The sequence below is a fragment of the Myotis nattereri genome (assembly GCF_964212035.1).
Source record: "Myotis nattereri genome assembly, chromosome: 2".
In the NCBI taxonomy this organism is placed as follows: Eukaryota; Metazoa; Chordata; class Mammalia; order Chiroptera; family Vespertilionidae; genus Myotis; species Myotis nattereri.
In genome coordinates this window covers 190,831,710-190,855,305 of record NC_138076.1, presented here as the reverse complement: position 1 = coordinate 190,855,305, position 23,596 = coordinate 190,831,710, and the positions used below count along the sequence as shown (strand labels likewise).

Here is a 23,596-nt window from a genome sequence, read left to right as displayed (position 1 = left end):
GCAACCGACCTAAGGACCTGAGCGTGAGCACCAGCTCTGCCACACTCCAACTCGGATATGCCGCATAACTTTGAGTCCCAGGACCCTCATGGATAAAACATAATTATAAGTACATCACAGAATTCTTGAGGGGATCAAATGAGATAGTGCAAAATCACTGAACAACTGGAATTACTATTTGCAGCTCTTGGTAACGAGGGTGTGAAAATGCAGGCTAGTCTTGTCTGTAAGCCCTTTATTGTTTTAATAAGAACACTTTAAAACTGCGCTGGTCCTAGATTTGAAATAACAGGGACCTGCAAGCTAGAGAAGAAAATCTTGAGTTATGACAGGCAAAGAAGAGTTAAGTTGGAAAGAGTATGACGATGTGTCCTGGAGAGAGATGTGAGGAGCAGGCAGGCACTGGCTGGAGAAAAGGCCTCATGTCTGAGTCTCTAAGGCAGTGGTTCTCAACCTGTGGGTCTCGACCCCTTTGGTGGTCGAATGACCCTTTCACAGAGGTCGCCTAAGACCATCCTACATATCAGATATTTATATTATGATTCATAACAGTAGCAACAGTACAGTTATGAAGTAGCAACGAAAATAATTTTATGGTTGGGTCACAACACGAGGAACTGTATTTAAAGGGCCAGAAGGTTGAGAACCACTGCCCTAGACACAACCTAGATAGGACACAGGTGTGAGAAAAACATCCCATTGACTTCAAACTTTTCAAGGTGTCACCCGCTGCTTAAGTTAAAGGGAAATGAAAATGAGAGAAAGAGAGGGATTAAGCAACTCTATAAACTTTCCCTACAAACCCTGATTAAAATTCAGTCACAGGCCCTAGCCAGTTTGGCTCAGTGGATAGAGCGTCGACCTGCAGACTGAAGGGTCCTGGGTTTGATTCTTGACCAGAATCGAGCCTGGGTTGCAGGCTCGATCCCTAGTGGGGAGTGTTCAGGAGGCAGCCAATCAAAGATTCTCTCTCATCATTGATGTTTCTATCTTTCTCTCCCTCTCCCTTTCGCTCTGAAATTAATAAAAATATTTTTTTTAAAAAAATTCAGTCACAGAGCCGAAACCGGTTTGGCTCAGTGGATAGAGCGTCGGCCTGCGGACTGAAAGGTCCCAGGTTCGATTCCGGTCAAGGGCATGTACCTGGGTTGCGGGCATATCCCCAGTGGGAGATGTGCAGGAGGCGGCTGATCGATGCTTCTCTCTCATCGATGTTTCTAACTCTCTATCTCTCTCCCTTCCTCTCTGTAAAAAATCAATAAAATATATATTAAAAAAAAAAAAATTCAGTCACAGAAGACTGTCCAGCAGTTCCAGTATATCTCCAATACTGTACATGGAGTGCTTTCTGGACAGCGATTATTTAGAAGAAGATAATGTAAAAATATATACAACATTAACACTTCCTAAAGGGTCCTTAATAAAAATAAATAAATAAAAACACAACCCTCTGAAATGTGTAACAGAGAGGATTCCATTTAAAACAGAAGCCCATAGTTACAGCACTTCAGTAGGAAGGACAAAAAGGAAACAATAAAACTAGGTTGATTCATTAATCAAAGACTGTGTGTATGGTTTACGCTTTTCGAATATAATGGTAAATTAAAAGTAGAAACACATTCTCTTTTGTGTATGTTGTCACTAATATAGTAAAAGGAGCTCAAGGTGAAACAGTAACTAAAATTAAAACTATAATCTATAAATGAATACACTTTACAAAAGAAAACATTTCCCTCAGAAAGTTGATTGAAAACATATATAAATAGCTTTCGTTTGTATAGTTAAAGTTTTTAATCTCTGGCGCATAACAATAATCGAAAGAATTCTGAGATTTTTAGACAAAAGTGTTTGGTGGATTTGAGTTAATGGGCCAAGCAAGTTTCTTTTCCTTGGCTTCTCTGTCAAAGGAATCATAGATTGAGTCTTTGGTTATCGTTTTGGCCATGGGAGGGATTTCTGAAATCCCCACGTAGTTTTTTTTGGCCATCCTCGAACTGGTTGTGATAGTATAGGCATTGCTTCGGTAACATTTCATCGAGGACATGCAAAAGGTCTCTTTCATTCCTCTCCTGAAACTAGCATTATAAATGGAATAAAGAGTAGGCTTAGAGGCTGAAGAACTAAAGGATATGCACGTGATTGCTGCGAACACAAGGGAACTTTTCTTATAGTCTCGTTCCTCAGGGTGCCACAGCTGAACCACATGAAAAGGCAGCCAGGAGAGCAGAAACAATAGGTTCAAAATGAGGAACATCTTGACCGTCTTCACTTTTGTCCTTGGGACAATGTTCATTGTCCTCCTCACAGTTCGGCCATCAGTGCCTATTCTCCAAATATACTTTACGACCTTCTGGTAAAATAAGATGATGAGGACAGATGGGATCACAAAGCCCACCAAGAAATGGATGACAGTGTAGGCAGTTCCCTCCCAAGAGGAAGGGAGGAAATAATTGCAATGATTGTCCCAGCTGGAGCCGTAGAAAAAGAACACGGGGGTCACAAAGGCTGCGTCGAAGATCCATGACGCTGCGATCATTTTCTTGGCTTTTTCCCTGGACACTTTGAAGCTCAGAGGATAGACAATGGTATAGAAGCGGTCTATGCAGATGGAGAGGAGGACATAGATCTGGACGCCCGGGGTGAGATACTGAAAGTACCGCACCATCTTGCACATGGCGCTGCCAAGTGTCCACTTGCCCGTGGCGAACTGCAGCAGGACGAAAGGCGAGCTGGCGATGCTGATGAGAAGATCGGCACATGCCATGGAGACCACAAAGTAGTTGGTGGTGGACTGAGTCCTTCGACTCCTATGGATGACCAAACAAACCAGGGAATTGCCGAAGACAGAAAACAACCACAGGGTCCCAAACAAAATGCTGGCTGTGGCCACTTCCCCGGGTTTCGGTCCATACTGCGGGTCTGTTCTGTTGCTCGTCCAGCCGTGCTCCTCATGTAATTCCGCCAGGTCATGGCTTGGCCGAGGGGTGGCTGTGTCGGGGCAGCTGTGGTTTTGGAGGGGCACCAGAAGTGTCGGAATAACCACAGGCGGCTTGCTGTTCTCCATCCTGTGAGCAAAAACCATATTCATTTTTTTTCTCTTAGTTCTGGGTAAGAAAAGAAGAATGAAGCCTCCTGTTAAAATGGTGCCATCGAGTTTGATTCCTAAGGCTAACAATCTTATTTGGGCACTTAGATTGGTTGTCGACAAGTAGGACTCGTGCATTGGCAGGAAAACATGACTACTATCCAGAACAAACTCTGGCCCATTTCTCTTTCATTTTAGGCGCTGTTTTAGCAGAGCCCAGCGCAGGCTCTCTTTGGCCTCCCCTTCTCTTGATCCTTAGTCAAATGTGGTAAAACTCATACCAAGCCCCCTCCTCATATATCCTTCCTTGTCCCCTCCACTCATTGGGGATGACAGAGGGTTAGAGAGTTCACTTGTTCCCCTCAAGTGAAGAGCTGCTGGAAGTCTGGGCAAGTGAGAAGCTCCTGGATGTTGCAACACTAAAGCAACGAGGCTGCAAGAGCGGAAAACTCAGGCTGATGGAAACACTCAGACGTCAGCTGTGGAGACAGCTGACGGGAATCTATGAGTACAGACTGGCCAGCTACTGAGAAGGATCCCGTCCTTATGCAGGGTTTCCATTACAGAAGCATTAAGGAAGCCCGTGGAGCCACCATGACACTTCATGGAACCAGAAGAGCTCTTCATTTAATGACATCTGAAAATAGCCCGCTTTTTCCAAAAGGTGATGTGGCTCATGTCCTAATACCTTGCCACCTATCAATTTGTTGGTGCTATTCTCTAGTTATTGTCTCATAAAACGACACATCGACTGAAGAAAGGACATACAAGATGTCTTCTAAAGAATGTAACCCGGCTACTAGAAACCTTAAGGCTTTCAGACGATTAAAAACAACCAAATATAACTGTTACTCAGCAACTTTTAAAAAGCTTATGGTCCTTAGATATTAAAAATCTTATAAAGTTTAACACTAGTTTTTGTACTATTCGGTGAGGAAAAAAAGTTTTGCCTTTTATTAGGTAAAAAAGATTGTGTAATTGTGGCCATTCTATTAAAATTGAGGTGACTGGTGGCAGTGGGACCACTGATGTTTAATTTGGCTGCCTCTACTAACCAGAAAGAGAAAGCTTAGCAGCTGAATCCGTAATAACCAGGGCAACTCCATTGGGCCTGCGGCACAGGGCGGGGCGGGGCGCTCCAGCAGTAGGCCCAGTGCCCCTCCTGGTGGGCTCCTGTGACTGCACCTCACAGAGAAACGTTTCTGAAGTTCTAGAGGTGGAATGAATAACCAGTTCTTAATGACTCATTTCTCTGTGAAGGATTTTTGCACAAATTTGCGCTGGGAAGAGGGTTTTTCATATACCTCGTCCTCACCATGAAACCACAAGCAACAAAAGTCTGGAGCTCAGGACAAGGTGCTAAGTGCCAGCTCCATGTTTCCTTCGGCTTTTTTTTTTTTTTTTTTTTTTGCGGGGGCTGGGGGTGGGGGGCGTCCATGAGGCAGCTCTACTTAATTTCTCAAAGAGAAATGATGTAAGGTAATTAGACATCTTGACTGCTAAAAGATCTTTAAGCACGGCCGGCCAGATGATAGTCAGTTGTAAGAATAGCAACCATACTTTCCATATAAAAAAAAATCAGGATACACAGTCTAAAAACAGAACGTGCTATCTAAAATTAGCACTGTCCTAGAAAATGAAGAATGCATGACCCTCCTATTTATACAATGGAAATAATAGTGTTATCTATATACTAGCATGTGTAAAACCTGTAAGTTGCCAAAAAAAATTTTTTTTCAAAAAAATATTTCAAGTTTAAAAACAAAACACACAAGAACTTCTTCAGACAGAAAGGGCTGCTCCAGACTGTCGGGATGCCTGTGGCCTAAATAAAATGGGAGTACGTGGCACAGGTGCTTCACAGTCCATACATTCACCTAGAAACCTGTGAACTTCCTCTAGTTTCTCTCAAAGCAAAACTCTGCCGAGAGAGGTGAAACTCCAGTCTAGCTCACCCCCAACAGCCACAGCCCTGCCAGGCCTTCTTCCATGTTTCCTCCAGCTGCTTTACGCCAGCCCCACCCCTTGGATGCTCAGACGTGGGGCCTGGGGAGTTCCAGAGGCTAGGTCTCCCCTGATGATGGCATGACTTGCTGACGTGACCTAACATCGCTACAGCTCTGTTAATTCAGTCAAAGAAAAACAAGAATCTGTGCTGGATACTAAGGAAACAAAGATAAGTGAGACCCATAAAAGGGTAAATGTATAAATAACTGTCTGCCATATTATAACTGAATTCTGTAATAATTATAATTAGCTGCTAAAACCAGACGGGGAGCTAAGTGCCAGAGAAAAACAGGGTCCCAATGTTGCTTGGGATAGGAGGAAGAAATGCAACAGCTTCACAAAGGATGTGGGCTTTGGGAATGGATAGGACTTCTTCAGAAAGACAAGGGAGTTATAAAAAAAAAAAAGAAAAGCCCCCCGCCCCCTCCCCAAGGGTGAGAGAAAGTGTGGAATGAATTTGAGGGTCATCTTTCTGGGTTGATCTTTGTTGGGCCTTTTTCCCCTTAGAGACATAATTTTCTGCAGACCTTACCTCCCAGAGTATATCGTTTCTAAATGCCCTACAATCCAACTGACCTACATTTTCCCCATGGTTACGAGAGGCTATCTTGTCCGCATTTGTGTCCAGACAGTGGATAGGAGTATTCGCATATCCAGAATGGATGTGGTATCCCTATCCATACAGCACTTTGTTCGCATTTTATTACAGTGTTTTCCATTTCTTTTGCTTTAGACCAGGGGTCCTCAAACTACGGCCCGCGGGCCACATGCAAATACAAATATTGTTTTTGTTCCCATTTTGGTTTTTTACTTCAAAATAAGATATGTGCAGTGTGCATGGGAATTTGTTCATAGTTTTTTTTAAACTATAGTCCGGCCCTCCAACGGTCTGAGGGAGTGAACTGGCCCCCTGTTTAAAAAGTTTGAGGACCCCTGCTTTAGACCAATGGTTCTCTAGCTTAGCAACACTGGACTTTCCCAGGGAGCTTTAAAAAAAATATTGACGCTGGGGGTCCTACCCCAGGGATTCTAATTAAACTGGTCTGGAGTGCAACCTGGGCATCGGGATGTTTCAAAGTTCCCCAGGTGACCCTGACAGGCAGCCAGGATTGAGAATCACAGCTTTAGAATTACTTCCAAGTTCCTGTCCTTCCCCACTAAACTATGGCTCCTGGAAGGATAGTATTATTATTACTACAGCCTCCATTGAAGTTCGCTACGTTAATAATTACTTATTAAATATTAACTTAGTCGAATCCCTAAGGATAGAGAACTGAAATACATGACTCCTACTCTAGGTGGCTCTGCGAGGAGAGTTACAAGCAGAGAGAAAATCGTTGTGTATTCTTGGGGAGCTGGCACATTGGTGACCATGGAGATGGGGGAAAACATAAGAGCAGGGCCAGTGAAACTGAGCCACCCAGGTCCACTGCTACGTGAAACAGAACTCTGATTTGAGGGGGAGAGAAGGTAGTTGAGGAGTCCTCAGGCAGACTCCTGCACCCCTCTCCTGGAAAAAATAGTCTGCCATGTTATAACTAAATTCTAGGGCCCCAAAGTCAAATTTCAGAAAGCTTTCCCGCTCCATTAATTTGGAAATAAATACGTCTTCAATGAATGTTTTGGAAATACAAGGGCTGCTTAATTAGTAATTATGTCCAAGTCATCCACAGGCAGAAATTTTAGGAGCAACAGGAAAGACCTCTTCACCTCTTTCCTGCTCAACGTTTCTCTTCCCAACCAGTTCTGAGCCCACCATGTGACACACACCACTAGGTTAAAATATATCTCTATTATCCTGGCTGGGGTGGCTTAGTTGGTTGAGCATCATCCCATGCAACAAAAAGTCACCGGTTCTGTTTCCAGTCAGGGCACATGCCCAGGTTTCAAGCTTGATCCCCAGTCAGGCTATGTGAGTAAGGCAGCTGATCGATGATTCTCACTCACATCGATGTCTTTCTCTCTCTCTCTCTCTGTCCCTCCCTCCCTTCCCCTCTAAAAATCAATAATCCATTAAAAATCTAAGAGAGAAATCATTCATCTATTGGACTCTAAGAGATGCATTTCTTAATTTTTTTTTTATTGATTTCAGAGAGTAAGGGAGGAAAGAGAGATAGAAACATCAATGATGAGAGAATCATTGATCAACTGCCTCCTACACACCCCCAACTGGGGACTGTGCCGTGACGGGGAACCAAACCATGACCTCTTGGTTCATAGGTCGACACTCAACCACTGAGCCACACCGGCCAGGCTAAGAGATGCATTTCAATATATAAGTGGGGGAATGGTGGATAGGTTGACATGGTATAGAATTGGGGATTGGGTGGACCTCTGTAATGATGGGATCCTAGGGAACCTGGGAGGGAATATGTCTATCATTTTATATTGTAATTTTTATTTTGAATGTTTGTCTCCCCATTAGGTTATAAATTCCTTGAGGACAGAGACTGTGTCTTTATCTGCATATATCTGGCGCATATAGATATTAATAAAGGTTTATTGAACAAATAGATATGTTAATAAAAATGATATAGTGTTTGAAAATAAGTAAACAAAAGGATAGCAAATTATTTTAAAGTCATGCTAGGACATTGTTAGATGGGCTTTTCCAAGAATTAATTCTCTGGGACAATGTGTCTGTGTTTGATTTTGCTATTTACAATATGACTAGAGTCTAGATATTGTGAAGTTACATGTGAATATGCAGATGTCTGTCCAGCAGGAAAAACAGCCCTAAAGGTAATGGATTTATTGCCCTGTAGGACATTAACCAGTTCTGTGACTATATTGCAATCTTACGCTGACATTATTTAAAAGAAAACAAAGCACAAAGCCCTGGAAATACCCATTTCTTCAAATGCTCTTGGAATCAGCCTCATGGGTTCTTTTGTTAATAAGTTGATAAATCTTTCACATGTTCATTCTATATTTGTATGAGTCATAATTTTAACTTTTGAAAATCGTATTTGATGGGTGGATGAATGGATGGATGGTTGTAAGCTGATGAGAGGACCACAATGAGAAATCGAGGGGCACAGATGACAAACTTTGTTCACTTTGCAGTTCTGCCAGGGGCTATTCCTGGCTAAGCTTATTGACGGCTGCTTTGGTTTCTTTCGGATTCAAAAAATCCGAGTGATTTTTCCCAGGATTCACAGACATTCTCACAATGTAAGGAAGACCATTTTTATTTCTGAGATTTGCTTAAACATTTAATGAAAAACTAGAATCTGTATCATAATTAAATTTTTACATGATTTGGTTGGGGGAAGAAACAAACATTTTCTGTAGAATGGGAAGTATCTGCTAGACCTAAATAGATACATAAGGCTGTTTATTAATGAGCAGTAAGAGGAATTACAATGATGACAGTAGTTATAACATCAATACTACCAAGAGCTGATACTTCCTTTGTGCTTACTATGTATCAGGTATTTTACACGTCTAGCCCTTGGCGGGAGCTCTATTTTACAAATGAAAAAACTGAAGTTCCTCCCCGAGCACATACAGTTGGAAAGTGGTCACCCTTGGACTGCCTCACTCCACAGCCCGTACTCTGAATCTCCACTGGGGCTTGAGGCCCAGGGAGGCCACAAAGGGCTGGATCTGCATTCAGAAGGTCGAACTGGCTGTACCCGGATAGGTCTTTCTTGACTCCTCAATCAAACGTAGGAATATAAAGTGATCCCCCACAGACTCTTAACCACCCACAGATACATCTGTTCAATATGCTAGCTCAGAAATATGTGGAAATCACTGCCCCCATATACTGGATGGTGGCTTAGCATCCAAAGTTCAGGAGATGCGTTAATCTGGAAACACAGCCTTTCTTTGGAATAAAAAACAGGAGAGTTTTAGAAATTCATTATGAATGATGATTAACTGTTGCCTTTTAAACACAGAATGAAAGCAGAAGTCTATACCTCATTCTGAATTGAAGTGCAGAAAAAGTTTTATCAATTGCTATTACCCCAAGTAGGAAATTATTTTTTAATAGTTTTACTATAAGAAAATACCACAGTGGTAAGATATTTTCTCTTAAGCTTTTCATTGTTAGGTAGGCTTGATTTGCCTATATATGAAAATGAGGACCGCCTGGGGCCGGCGTGAGCTGGGGCTGGTTTGCATGGGCTCCCCAGAGCCAGCTGTGCACATTTCATTCCAGCTCCAAGTTCAATGACATCGCGTCGGTATCGTGAATCAGCCACAGTGGGACTAGTCACACCACAGAAATGGACAAACACTATAAATCACGTTTTTCTTCCTGCACAGGCTGAGAAAACTAACATTCACCAGCCCACTAACTCTAGTAGTGTAGGGTTTACGATGCAATCTATCTCAAAGCTCAAAACGTACACACATATCCTTGAATTGATGCCAAATGTCTAAAGAGGCCATATAGGCTCTCTGAAAGTTTCCTGAGTGGCTATCTCACTTTCTGGCCCTCAGCTGTGGGCACTGAGCTAAGTGCTTTACAGAATGACATAAGGCCCAGGCAGCCACCGGCATGACTGTGGTGGGGGAACGGGAAAGCCAGAGAGGATAAGACATGTTCTCACAATATGCCACCCACATAGGGTCACCAGATGAAATACAGGATGCTCAGTTCAATGTGAATTTCAGGTAAATAACAAATCATTTTCAGCATAGGTATGTCCACTGCAATAACTTTTAGCATAAGTATGTCCAATGCAATATCCCATACATGGTGTCCTGCGTTTCTATGGTAGGTAAATAATAACTCAATAAAGCTATTTTTTAAAGGTAGTTCTGAGACCTTTGCCTCCCCTTCTCACTGCGCTTCAGGTAAGTGGCAGGCTGTAATATAGGAGTGCAGCTAGGAAGGTGGAACCAAGGCATAAGGTTCCCCAGCTGGGAAGAGTGCACAGCCCCAGGGGTGGTCCCAAAGCAGCAGATCCACCAGCCTGCAAGGAGCCACACCAGGTCAGGCCATAATGCCATTTTTGCTATAATTCGAGGGGATCCAAGGCTACAGGGACCATCACACCTGTATAAGAACCCCAGGACCCAGGAAGACGAAGAGAGGAAGAGTCCCAGTAATGTTTGTCACGGACTCTCCCATTAGCCTGGTAGGATGAAGACTTGCCCCCCCCACACACACACTTTTTTTTTTGGCAGCTTGTCTTTGTGTTTTAATTTATTTTTCAATTACACTTGACATACACTATTATATTAATTTTATGTATTCAACATCATTAGACATTTATATACCTTACGAAGTGATCCCCCCGATAAGGCTAGTACCCATCTGGCACCATACACAGTTATTAAAGTATTATTGACTATATGCAGGCTTGCCATTATTTAAAGGAAATAATGTGTGTAATAGGCAGAATGGCCCCCAAAAGATGTCCACACCCTAATCCCTGGAACATGTTAATATGTTATGATATATATATATAAAGGGACTCTGCATATATCATTAAGGTTATGGAATTTAAAATGGGAAAATTATCTTGGATTATCCAGGTGGGCCCAAACTAATAAACCGCGTTCTCTGGTTGGTAGCAGAGAAGAGACAGATTCCATGCATAAGCGGGAATTGACAAGCTGTTGCTGGCTCTGAGATGCAAGGGTCCACCTGCAAGAGCCAGGAAGGCCCGGCAGGCATGGCTCAGTGGTTGAGTGTTGACCTATGAACCAAGAGGTCACAGTTCAATTCCCCGGTAAGGGCACATGCCCGGGTTGTGGGCTTGATCCCCAGTAGGGGGGCGTGCACGAGGCAGCCAATCAATGATTCTTTCTCATCATTGATGGTTCTAGTTCTCTCTCCCTCTCCCTTCCTCTCTGAAATAAAAATATATTGAAGAACAACAACGACGACGACGACGAAGAAGAACCACCACCACCACCACCACCACCACCACCACCACCACCACCAGGGAGAGGCCTCTAGGAGTGATGCCCTTAGTCCTACGGTTATGCCCAAGGAAATGTGCCCTTAGTCCTGCAACCACAAGGTGCTGCATTCTGCTAACCATCACAATGAGCTTGGGAGGGGAATCATCCCCGGAGCTTCAACAAAGGAATACAGACCTGACAACTCCTGGATTTCATCCTCTGAGAGCAAGCAGAGAAACTAGCCACACATACCCAGTCTTTGGACCTGTGACATACGCGACTGTTCTCTTAAGCCACTAAATTTGTGATAATTTGTTACAGTGGCAATAGAAATTAATTCAGTATAGCATTTCTTATATAACTGAGTGTGAAGACTAAAACTTATACCAACCATCCTATCACTTTCCACAACCCTACCAGCATCTAGAATATGAGAAACCCTGAAAGGCTTAAAGAATGTAGTGCTTTCTACTTCACCTTAAACATTGGGCTAGGGACCAAGAAACCTGGGTTCTGACTCCAATTACAAGCACTGAACAGCAAGTCAAGGGACCCAGGTCTTTTTTATTTATTTATTTATTTCAGTGTAAGGACCTTAATTCAGTAAATCGATCTCTCCGAATCCCTGTTTCCACGTCCACGTGTGAATGAGTTGGTCTGGATGATTTCTAAGATCATTCTAACTCTAGGAACTAAAACTGATAGGTCGACATTGTAACGAGCAACACCCGTCCATTTAACTTATAATCTACCACCCTCACTAGCAGAGAGCTCACACTGAGAGTGCATTCTGCCAGAAGGAGAGGGAAGTTGGTTGGAGCTGCTGGGGCCCAGCACTGTGCGCCTTAGACATTACAATAAACGTTTTTTGAATACCTGATGTGTGCTCACTGAGCTAAAGTAGAGGCAAACAGTTGTCTTGGAGCTAAATGTTCAGTTTCATTTCCAGGCTCTGGTTCAGTTCGCATCTCTAGTAGTGTAACTTGAATAGGAAGGAGTTGGGAAGGCAAAGACCAGATCGTTACACTCAAAGGGAAGAACTGTACAAGAAATGAGATTTACAGATGTTTGTAAAGAAGGTGAATGATTCATTACGAACCAAGTATAAGCACTGGGGAGTTACTAAGAACTCTTGTTTTTCAGAAGCATTTACATTTGTCTCACATCAAATCCACATCAACACTCTGGGCAAATTTTGATCTGCACTACTGTCCGCCACCCAGTTTTTCCAAGAAAGCAACCTTCAAGTTCATGGAGCAAAAATTAGATTTGAATGTGCATTAACATATATTTTCCATGGAAAAATTATGCGCCTATATATATATATAACTGAAAATATTGAATGTATACTTGCATATGTTTCATATGGTTACTATTAATTTTAGTGCCATATATTTTTAGACATTTTATAGGTTAAAATGCTATTGCTGTCATTTCTCAATGCTTATTTTCATCCTCTCTGCATATCATCTAACCACCTACACCAATAATTTTTAACTTTTTTTTCTTCAACAAAAGACATGACAAATATGTTCATATGTGTGACATTCCCCAATAGATATATCCATAATTATCTGCAATTCTACAAGCTCAACCAATAACTCCAATACTTAATCTTCAACCTAAGAAATCATGTTGAAAAGGAAATAATTATGTAGACATCCTTAAATGTATAATTAAAATTTAAAATTAAATCACTGGCAAACTTTGGCAGTTTGTTTATTAGGAAGTGATTACTCTTGTCTAGGACACAGCTATCTATTTTGATACTTTGGTTGATAAGTACTGTCCTGCCATACCATAAGTGACACCTGAATTCTGAATTCTTGGAGACTGAAGGATGCCTGGCACAGAGAACCAGGGAAACGGTAGTAAGAGAAAGAAACATGGTTATTCTCCTCACTAGTCAATGGTGTGATCTGATAAGCTTGTTACAAATGTCCACCTATGAACATTTCTCTGTAAGTAACTAAACTCCTACTTATGATCTAAAAAGCCTTTGACATTCCAGGATGGTTTCATAGCCTGCACCCAAATCTGAAGGTGCATTTCCTTCTTTAGATGTGGAAGAAAATAACTCTATGCACATTTTAAATATAAAGAGGCTGTACAGTGTAGTGGTTGAGAGCATGGCCTCTAGAGCAGTGGCTCAGCGGTCACTTTACCTCTCAGAGGACATTGGGCAAAAGCTGGACACATTCTTAGTTGTCACAACTGGGGGAGGAAGGTGTTACTGACATCTAGTAGGCAGAGGCCAGGGATGTGCTAAACATTCTATAATAAAGAGGACATCCCCCACCCCCAACAAAGAATTATTAGTCCAAATGCTGAAAGTGTTGAGGTTGAGAAACCCTGCCCTAGAGCCAGACTACCTGGGTTTCAAATCACATATTACCTATGCAGCCACCGCAAGTGACTGGCATCTTTGTACTCATGAGTATCTTCACCAATAAAATTAGGATAATACCAGGACCCACCTTATTGATCTGTTGTGAGAATAAAGTATGATACAAGAAAGGAGCTAAGACCAACATCTGGAACAGAGCAAGTGCTAAGAAAACATTTACTTTTGTTATTGTTATACTAGAGGCCCGGTGCACTGGTGGGGTCCCTCAGTGTGGCCTGCGGAGATTGGGCCAAAACCAGCTCTCCAACATTCCCCAAGGGGTCCCGGATTGCGAGAGGGTGTTCTCATGTGACGTACCCCGGAAGTGCCAAGTCACCACAGCTCGGCAGCTCCTGCGTTGAGCATCTGCCCCCCAGGAGTCAGTGCTAGTCATAGCTACCGGTCAGAGCATCTGCCCCCTGGTGGTCATTGCGCATCATAGCTACCGGTTGGACAGTCGAACAGTCAGGCAGTTGCTTAGGCTTTTATATATATAGATGCTTTGGGGGGAAAATAGAATACACCGAAATTTTTAACAATGGTTATTTATTATAGGTGGTGAGATCATAACTGATTTTTATTTTCATTATACTTCTCTATATTTTCCAAATTTTCTTGAACTGTATTTGTATTAATCTAATATCTAGTTAATCCTCACACGAAGATTTTTTCCACTGATTTTTTAGAGAGAGTGGAAACGAGGGGGAGAGATAGGAGAAGAGAAACACTGATGTGAAAGAGACACATCGGATGGGCTGGGACTGAGCCTGCAACCAAGGTACAAGGTTTGACTGGAATCAAACCTGCAACCCTTCAGTCTGCAGGCCGATGCTATAACCACTGTGCAAAACTGGCCAGGGCCCAAAAACATACATTTTAAAAAAAAATGTAGACTTCACTTGTGATATAGTGGAAAGAGCACAGAATTAGAAAGACTGAGGAATTTCAGAGGAAAGGTTGGGTGGAGGGGAGGCTGGGGAGACATTAACCAGGGAAGTCATATGCATCATATACATATATGCATAACCCAAGGATACAGACAATAGTGGGGTGAAGGCCTGGGAGGGACGGGGATGGGGTGGAGGGAGTCAATGGGGAAAAAACAAACAAAGGGAACATCTGTAATACTTTGAACACTAAAGATAAATTTTTAAAAAGGAAGGAAGGAAGGAAGGAAGGAAGGAAGGAAGGAAGGAAGGAAGGAAGGAAGAAAGAAAGAAAGAAAGAAAGAAAGAAAGAAAGAAAGAAAGAAAGAAAGAAAGGAAGGAAGGAAGAAATGAAGGAAAGGAGGGAGGGAGGGAGGGAGGGAGGGAGGGAGGGAGGGAGGGAGGAAAGAAAAGAAAGAAGGAAGGAAGGAAGGAAGGAAGGAAGGAAGGAAGGAAGGAAGGGGAAGGGAAGGGAAGGGAAGGGAAGGGAAGGGAAGGGAAGGGAAGGGAAGGGAAGGGAAGAGAGAGAGAGAGAGAGAGAGAGAGAGAGAGAGAGAGAGAGACCTAGAGTCGGATCTTGGCTTTCTTTGCTGTGTGTGACTTTGAGCAGATGAGTTCCTCTCTCTGAGCTTCAGTTTCCTCATCAGAATTTGGGGCTAATCATGCATATCACAGCGCCTCCATCGGGATGAACTAAGACATCCAGTGCGTAGGAAGGTCTGCCAAATGAAAGGCTCCAGGAGATGAATGCTTTACAAGTCTAGCCAAGGGGAAGTGACTCTACACACAGAGAAAGGGATTCATGATGGTGACTCCCCTTCTGCTTTTAAAGCCATCCTCTCGGAGAGGGTACCTCTCATCCCATCCCATTTTGTGCTCTGGTTCATAGAGAAGAAACTGCATCCACTCGGGTCTTTCCTCCTCCCTATGTATACACCTTAGGAAAGGATGTGATAATCCCGCTGGCCTGACTCATCTGGCAGCATCTACTAGTGGTGGGCAGGTTACTGTGACCAAAAGGCAGGATGGAGGCATCACTTTCTCATATCCTTCACCTGTGCTCGCTGAACCTCTTCTTATTTCCTCTTTCATGCCTAGCTTCCAAATTCAAAGCCTCTCCTCCAGGGGAAGCCTCCACTTTCTCTCTCTTCTGTCTTCTCCTGTTCAGCTGGTTGAGGAGACTGCACCTTTTGGATTTGAGAGGGATGAGTAGGAAGCCCAGGTACACTTCCAGGTGGAAGCCTCTTGTGTGCACTAGCCTTCTCTGTGTATCTGAGAAGGCCTGCATGAGTGCAGGGGGTGTGCGGCACTTGCTTCCAGCAGCAGGGCTGTTTCTTTTGCACAGTCCACCCAGCAGGTAGCAAACACTGGAGGTAAGGAGGGTGAGTGAACAGGACTCAGGGACGCGTATCTTAGTCACAAACCCTACTCTTCCTCTCCCTAATGAATTAATTAGATGGAAAAATAATAGGAAAGGTAATATTTGTGACTATTTTAACCCTAATTAGTCTGTGAATTCAAATCCTAAGCAACTTTTCAAATACTTGGAGACAATCTTTTGGACTCTGTTTGGGAAAGGCCATCTGGCTCCGACCTACTCTGACACTGAAGATCCCAGGGTTCTCTTGGGAGGAATCCTGTAGCTCTGTGGGCTCTTGGGGCAGCGTTTTGGGCACTGGAATTCACAGCTGATTAGGACAGGACTGCCCGGGGAAGGAACTGACCTTCTCAACCCAAAGTGAACTACTTCAATGTTGGGAAATAGTGCCAGGCAAAACATCAGAGATGTTAGCGGTGCCCCCATCAAGATTTAAATAAAAATATCAGAAGAACAGACACAGACAACAGTATGGTGGTTACCAGAGGGAAGGGGGTGGGAGATAAAAGGTAAAGGGGCCAAATATATGCTGACAAAAGATGATTTGACTTTGGGCGGTGGGCACACAATGCAATATACAGATGATGTATCATAGAAATGTATACTTGAAACCTACATAATCTTATTAACCTATGTCAACCCAATAAACTTAATGAAATAAAATATCAGGAGAACTTCATTCTAAATGTACATAATAAATGCGTGCACGCAGGGGGGTCCCTCAGCCCAGCCTGCGCCCTCTCGCAGTCCGGAACCCCTTGGGGGATGTCCATCTGCCAACTTAGGCCCTCTCCTGGGGGGGGGGGGGGAATTGGGCCTAAGCTGGCAGTCAGACATACCTCTGGCAGCCGAGGACCCCTCAGGGGATGTTCACCTGCCAGCTTAGGCCCGCTCCCTGGGAGATCAGACCTAAGCTGGCAGTCAGACATCCCTCTGGCAGCCCAGGAGCCCTCAGGGAATGTCCAACTGATGGCTGGCCTAAGCCATCAGTTGGACATCCTTAGCACTGCCGAGGAGGCAAGAGAGGCTCCTGCCACCGCCACTGCGCTCGCAGCCATCAGCCCAGCTTGCGGCTGAGGGGAGCTCCAGGACCCCTGAGCACCAGGGGGCAGCTCCTGCATTGAGCATCTGCTCCCTGGTGGTCAGTGTGCATCATAGCAACCAGTCAATTTGCGTATTACACTTTTATTATATAGGATGCCAAAGGAATTGGTAATCTCCAAGAATGTTTTGAACTCTACTGTGCCATTGTTCCAGGGTCACTCTGACTATAGCATACATAAATTTCGGGCATAATTTTTTTCTACTGCACATTTATCTCTTCACGATCCTCCCTATAAACACATGCAAAACAAAATAGGCATGGGCCCCAAAATGGCTCCTACCAGGCCCCAAACTGGCAGAATGCTGTCAGTCTTGAGTCTTTCCATTCTTCATCTGCAAATATATATGGAAAGCTCACCATAAACCAGGCCTGGTGCCAAGTGCTAGCAATCCAAAGATGGAAGGATACAAGAAGCTCCCTCCAGTTGGCCAGATTAGTGTGAATGCGTTAGTTATCCCAGGGAAATGTAGATTTCAGCAGGGATGAAAGGCTTAATCTAAAGGACTAACTAAAGTTCAATACTGTAGGGCACATAATTACTCTTCAAAGTCTTCTTCAATGAAACCCTGAAGGGAAATACCTCATTTAGTGAAGAATTTTACAAATTTTAGACTCCTTTCCCTTATCTTCCTCTTAGTATCTTTGACCTAGCAAATTCTCTTAGTTTTCCCACAGCACGAGATCAGTCATCTTTTATTTCATAAGGGCCAGAAGGGAAACTACACAGACCAAAGGAAGAAAATCCTTGTATCTCGGGAATTTCCGGAAGTTAAAAAAAACAACAACACAAAAACTTCCTCATTGTTCCTTAAAAACCTAAAATAATTTACGAAGAGAGAGATCGATTCCCTTGTTTTAAAATATATTATTTTAAAGCAATATATCTAAGCAGTTTGATATCGTAGTTTATGTTCATAATTTTAGAAGCGTTGAATCTGTTATTTTGGAACCTGGGTAAGTGCTTTTAAAGAGAACATGCTTAGGCTGGATGGAAGAATGTTTCTAGGTTTGATTTTTTAAAAATCTACCATGATGTAATTCCAGATTTCTTTTTTTCCTTTAGACATCATTTGGTCACCATAGTAACACAGTGTTTTACTACCAGATATCTATACAGCATAAGGGGAAGAGAACAGGCTATTACTTACTGGGTTATTTGGGGGTACAGAATGTGACTATCGGGATAATTCAAGATTAAATATAGATTTCACGGGGGATCTGTTTTAGCCAGGCAAGCTGATTCAATCTTCTAGTGGCATCAACTGAACAAAATGTGTAACCAAATCAATTGTTGACATCATCTGAAATAACACAAGCAGAGAAGCAGCATGGTTCAGTGGTTAAGATCATGAACTCTGGGGTCAAGTTTCTTGTGTCCAAATCCTGTTCCTACTATTTACTAGCTGTGCAACTGTGGGAGAGTCCCCAGACCTCGCTGTGCCTTGGTTTCTTCATCACCAAAATGTGGGTACTAATAACACCGCCTCCAGAGGGCTATCATACGGATTACATGATTGATTTTTGTGTGCTTAGACTGATGCCTTACATATAGTAAGAACTTTGTAAGTATTTGTAAAATATAGACAAAGTAAAATTTAAACTTGTTAGCTTCCTTCTCTATGCTGGGTAGAAATGGTCAAGATACCGAGGTTTGAATGCATGGCAGATTATTTTAGCCTGTAACTTTGGGAGATTCCTTTGAGAACTTCACGGGGTCCCTCTTGGTAGCTGTTCTGTAAGGCTTGAAATTCGGTGGCAGTTTGCTGTCCTGAACCAGAGCTGGAAACTATCACAAGCCCTCCTGGTATCAGGAACATCAGGAGGAAGAGGATTGCACAGCACAAAAAAACAGCACGCCTGCCCCCTCATCTCCCAAAGCCACTGCCAACAACCTTTGGGAGCATGAGCACAGAATAAGCAGCTGGAGAGGGATGAAATAGACTTTTATTTCAGTGACAATGAAATCTAGTTGGTTTCAGTAACATTTTTTTCCTCCTTCCCGGATTCAAAGAAAAAGATCATTTTCATCAATGACTGCTTTGTTTTATGAATTACCACTATACAGAATTTCCATCTGTTTCTTCAACAGGCACTTACTCTGGTGAATTATTCATTTTGCAGAACTACCTAGGCATCTTTGCGGGACCCATAACAAAACTAAAGCCCCTAACCAGCCAATAAGCCAAGACAAGAACCCCAAATTGCCTGGAAAAAAAAAAAGGTTTTATGTTCTCTAAGCCGAATTTCAGCCACAATACCGCGGGATCTCTGGCACATACCTCCATCCGGACTTGATCTTAGAGCCAGTCTCCTTGGGTCTTCTTGGTCAGCAATAGCCCTTACATGGGAGTTTGGAGAATGCCATAAGCCACCAGGAAAGCTTGGGAACACATTCATATCTGTCCTCTGCCTTTGTCTTGGCTCACAGCCCGCTTCCTGGTAAGAAGACAAGATGACGCTGTGCAGGGTTGACTGTTAAACCATCTTCCCGCCCCCAGCCCCACTCTCTGGATGCCCCTCCCTTCTCTTTTCCAAGGCTCTGGAATGTGTCACATGGGAAATGGATCATGTGGCTCCAGGGGAGAATGTGGCCATCTTCTCGCTCCCTCCCCCCACTTTTCCTTTCGGGAGCAAAGCAGCAGAAATCTCCAACCTGATTGGCTCAGGCCGAAAATCTCCATATGAAAAGGGAAGATTCAACTATTCAAACCTTCAGCATTCTCCACTTAATTTTTTGTTTTCTTTCTCTTCTGAACGTTTTATTCTGGGCATTCAGAGTTGCTTGGTAGGGTTGGAAATGATGCTTTCTCCCCATCCCCTTTCTTTCCTATCATCAGTCCTCTAACATGACAAGGGGTTCCCTACCCAGCCTCCGGAGCCCCCTTGGCACATATGGGACAATGGAGTATTCAGCACCACGGACAGCATTACAACCCCTTCAGTGTTTACTAAAGCCATTTTTAATTCATTTAACTCTCAGGTAAATAAAAATAGTTTTAAAATACTTCCCTGAGGTCTTTTGTCTAAATAGACATCAGGCCAGCCATATATCTGGGGGTCCAGTTTCCCTATCTATTTACGGTTACTTTGTAAATACAAATATAAATTTTATATAACGTTAAACCCAAACAAAGGGCATTCCATATCTACCTCCTTGTTCTCCTCCCACAATCCATCCCACCCTTTAAATATGCTCTATGTTTTAGAGGAATTCTGGTAACACAATTTACTATATGCCAATATGTCTATGCTCACGGAAAAGTCACCGGAATACACAGGATTTCCTGAGTGTGGATGTCTGCATGCCTTTCACCCCATCCCTAGGCCTCAGACAGGGCTGAATTAGAGTAGCCGGGAGAAAGCCTGGTAGGAGCTGTTTTGTTCCAAGGTCTATCCTGCTTTGCTGACGTCTCGGTTGCCATGGCGCTAGGTAACTGCTGAAGGGGATGATTTCTTTCAGAACCGGTCACCATGGGACCCAGCTGGCTACAGAAAAGCAGAAGGAAAGGGGCTGAATTGCTGAGGAGGATTTTCAATTAGCATTTTCAGAGCCAAACTTACTTAATGGGCCCTTACCTTACTGAATTGTTGCTGACCCTAAATCTTGAAAGGATTCTAGGAATTTGTGTGGACACTGCAATGTGTAACTCCATCCTCTACAGCTTCTTTCCTGAAAAATCTGTGTAGGAGTGTCTTGGCTGGTGTAGCTGTTGGTTGGGCACTGTCTATTGCACTGAAGGGTTGCTGGTTCGATTCAGGTTCTAGGCACATGCCTAGGGAGGGAGGCAGCTCTCACATCAATGTTTCTCTCTCTTTCTCTAAAAATCAATTTTAAAAATATTAAAAAAAAAAAACAGTTTAGTTGCAACTGAATGAAAATGCCAGCTTCATAGAATGACTGTGGCGTGCCATCACCAAGTGGTGGGAAGAACATGAGAAACGTGCTTCTCTTCAGGCTGGGACTTCTGACTTTTGTGAAGCCATTCATCACAGACCTACAGCCTTCACTGGGAGATGCTTGAGATCCACACCTGATGTTTGACATGAGGAACAATTTTTAAATGCTTTATAATTTTACAGGAGCAAAGATAAATATATTTTCATGTGAGCTGCTAAATTATTTTAATAAAAATAAATGTGATTAATAAGGTTAATTCCTTGGATAACATTTGGACTACCCAAATCAGAAATGTAAACCAGTTATATATTTGTCTCCTAAGGCTGGCATATAACTGATTATTTTAAACTCAGAATCCTAACTATGGCAATTCTGAATATTTATGTTTGGGGAGAAGTTCTGACTTGCAATGTGCTGAAATGCAAACTGTGAGAAAAGAGGTAGCTCAGGGAAGCTGGAGTATGATTTCAAGAAATTGAAGTTCTACTTTTTGGCTAAGATCAAGTGAAGAAATTGAAATTCCTTCCTGATGCAATATCCACAGCTTAAGACATATAAACTCCTTTTATTTTAGAAGAGTCAGGTTAATTCTTGTTTTTCTCTATAAGACTCACAGAGAAATTCAACTGTGTTAATTCTAATACTTGCCACTTTCAGAAAATTCATTCATCAGGAAAGCTGATACGTGTTTGAAGAAACTGTTAGAAAACCAGCAGACTGGTGACTTGAATATTATCTCTCCTACTAGTCAATAACAACAACAATAGAAACAACTCACATTTATTGTGTCAGATTAGGTACATGATGTCATTTAATTCTACCAAACTATGAGACAGATGAGTAAACCAAGGCTTAGGGAAGATAAGTAATGTGCCCCAAACTGCACAGCTAGTTAGTGTGGGAGGTAGAATTTGAAACTAACCTTGACTCCAGGACAGGCACATTATACTATACTAGTCCGCATCATGAGTCTTAGGCTAGACCAAGATCACTTGTCAAACTAATGTTATAGGATTCATTACTATGGCCCTTTGACAAAATAAATAAAAAAGATTGCTTTAAATTATTCGAGACAAAAAAAAAATAAAGGCTAAATTATTCATTCCTTTTAGGGTGATTGTATGTGTACGTCATGGCTTAATGACAATAATTTTTTAAAAAGAAAAAATAACAATTAAAATAATTTTATAAGGAATCAGAATATTATTAATAATTACTAGAAGGTATGTTGTGTAAACACTAATTCTGTTAAAAATATTAACTTTGTAATCACCAAACATATTCCTAGCCATTTGGAAGAAGATAAAGAGGCAGTTACCTCTCATCCAAACCCATAAAATCCTGCAGTACGTGTGTGGCTGGAGTGTTATTTTGAAAATGATTTGCATGATTCTTATTCCTGTCCCTACAGAATCAATTTGCCCTACCAATAGGAAGTATGGCACCATTTAGTACGTACAAAAGGAATGGAAAGAAGGAATATTCACCTTCTGAAATTCAAACTAGGAATGTGCATCCAGACCACAGGCTTCGATCCAGGCTACTGTTTTGGAAGCCATTCTTGAAATTCCGTTGTTTCTGCCTTCCCTTTCACCAACCAGAGCAGGTCTTCAGGCCGGGCCAGGCAGAAACTTTCCAAGGGGTCCTAGAGCATGCAGACAGTTTTATGGGAGCGCATTTCTTGATCCTCAACTTCCACAAGTAACTTCCTTCAAATACTTCAACAACAACAACAACCACCACACACACGCACACACACGCACACGCACACGCACATGCACACATACACAGAAAAGGAAAGTAAATATGACAACACGTTAACAAATGGTGAATCTAGGTGAAGAGCATATGAGTTTATTGTACTTTAATGTCTAAATGAAGAGGAAAAAGTAATAAATACTGCTCTCTGATGGTGCAGGACATGGAAAGTGCGACTGTCCTCTGGCTTTCAGGTTTAGTGACAGAGAGAGAGAGAGAGAGAGAGAGAGAGAGAGAGAGAGGAGAACCCAGACAAAGCAGCCAGTCACTGGGCCTGACTCTCTCTAGGCCAAAGTTGGATATGAGTGTATCCATTTTGAATTGTGGCTGGAACAAATTACCGCAAATGCAGGGGCTTAAAACAACATAAATGCACTACCTCACAGGTCTGCAGGTTAGAACTGTGTGTTACTGGGCTAAAATGATGGTGACGGTAGGGCTGTGTTCATTTCTGGAGGTTATCAAGAGAGAATCTACTTCCTTGCCTTTCCAGCCACCCACTTTCCTTGGCTCAGAGCCCCCTTACTCCATCCTCAAGACCAACTTTGTATCTCTCTAACCATGATTCCATAGTCACATCTCCCTTTGACTTGGACCGCAGACTAGAAAGCTTCTTTTAAGAACCCATGTCATTAGATTAGACCCACCAGATAATCCAGGTTACTCTTCCTTCTCAAGGCCCTTTAACTTAATCATATCTACAAAATCCCTTTTACCCTGTAAGGTAACAAACACACAGAGATTAGGACTGGGTCGTTAGGGGGCTTACATACCATAATGAATTGCAACCATGTTGAGAGGAGCACTCGGGGCAAGGGATCTCTGCCTCTGCTTTCCTTTTGAGAAACTGTCCAGGCCCCTCACCTCATTCCTTGCACTTGCCATGTCTGTTCTGGCCAGTGGCAAGTTCCCAGCAGCACGGTCAGGCAGAGATAGAGCAGCCAAGTATCCCAAGCCTTCCCGGTTCCCTTGAAGCACTGCTGAACTAACAGCCAGTGGGCCTGCCATGGCCAGGCAAGGTGACTCCATAGCAAGGGCCAAGGGGAAGTTGAATCTGCAAGAGGAGCTGACCAATACTCCCTAGGAGACTGAAGCCAAAAAAAGGGCCATGATTTCACCAGCTGCAGGCTTTAGCATCACAGGCTAACAGGCTCCCCGGAGATCAGCTGAGAAGGGATATCATGCCGG

At 42.9% G+C, this 23,596-nt stretch overlaps 1 protein-coding gene across 2 annotated transcripts; it reads right to left on the bottom strand.

Annotated features, from left to right (window-relative positions):
* Nucleotides 1-1,767: 1,767 nt before the first annotated feature.
* On the bottom strand, nt 1,768-21,259 carry GPR19 (G protein-coupled receptor 19). Of its 2 annotated transcripts, none has more exons than XM_081084986.1 (2): nt 19,032-19,254; nt 1,768-3,065 (listed from the first exon to the last, which is right to left on the bottom strand). In XM_081084986.1, the coding sequence occupies exon 2, from the start codon at nt 3,062-3,064 to the stop codon at nt 1,835-1,837; it is 1,230 nt and encodes a 409-aa protein (XP_080941112.1). In that variant the 5' UTR covers nt 3,065; nt 19,032-19,254; the 3' UTR covers nt 1,768-1,834. The 2 variants fall into 2 exon arrangements, 1 of the variants encoding a protein (XP_080941112.1); XR_013995609.1 differs by lacking the exon at nt 1,768-3,065 and adding an exon at nt 16,821-18,053 and having other exon boundaries at nt 19,032-21,259.
* Between the last annotated feature and the right edge of the window lie 2,337 nt (nt 21,260-23,596).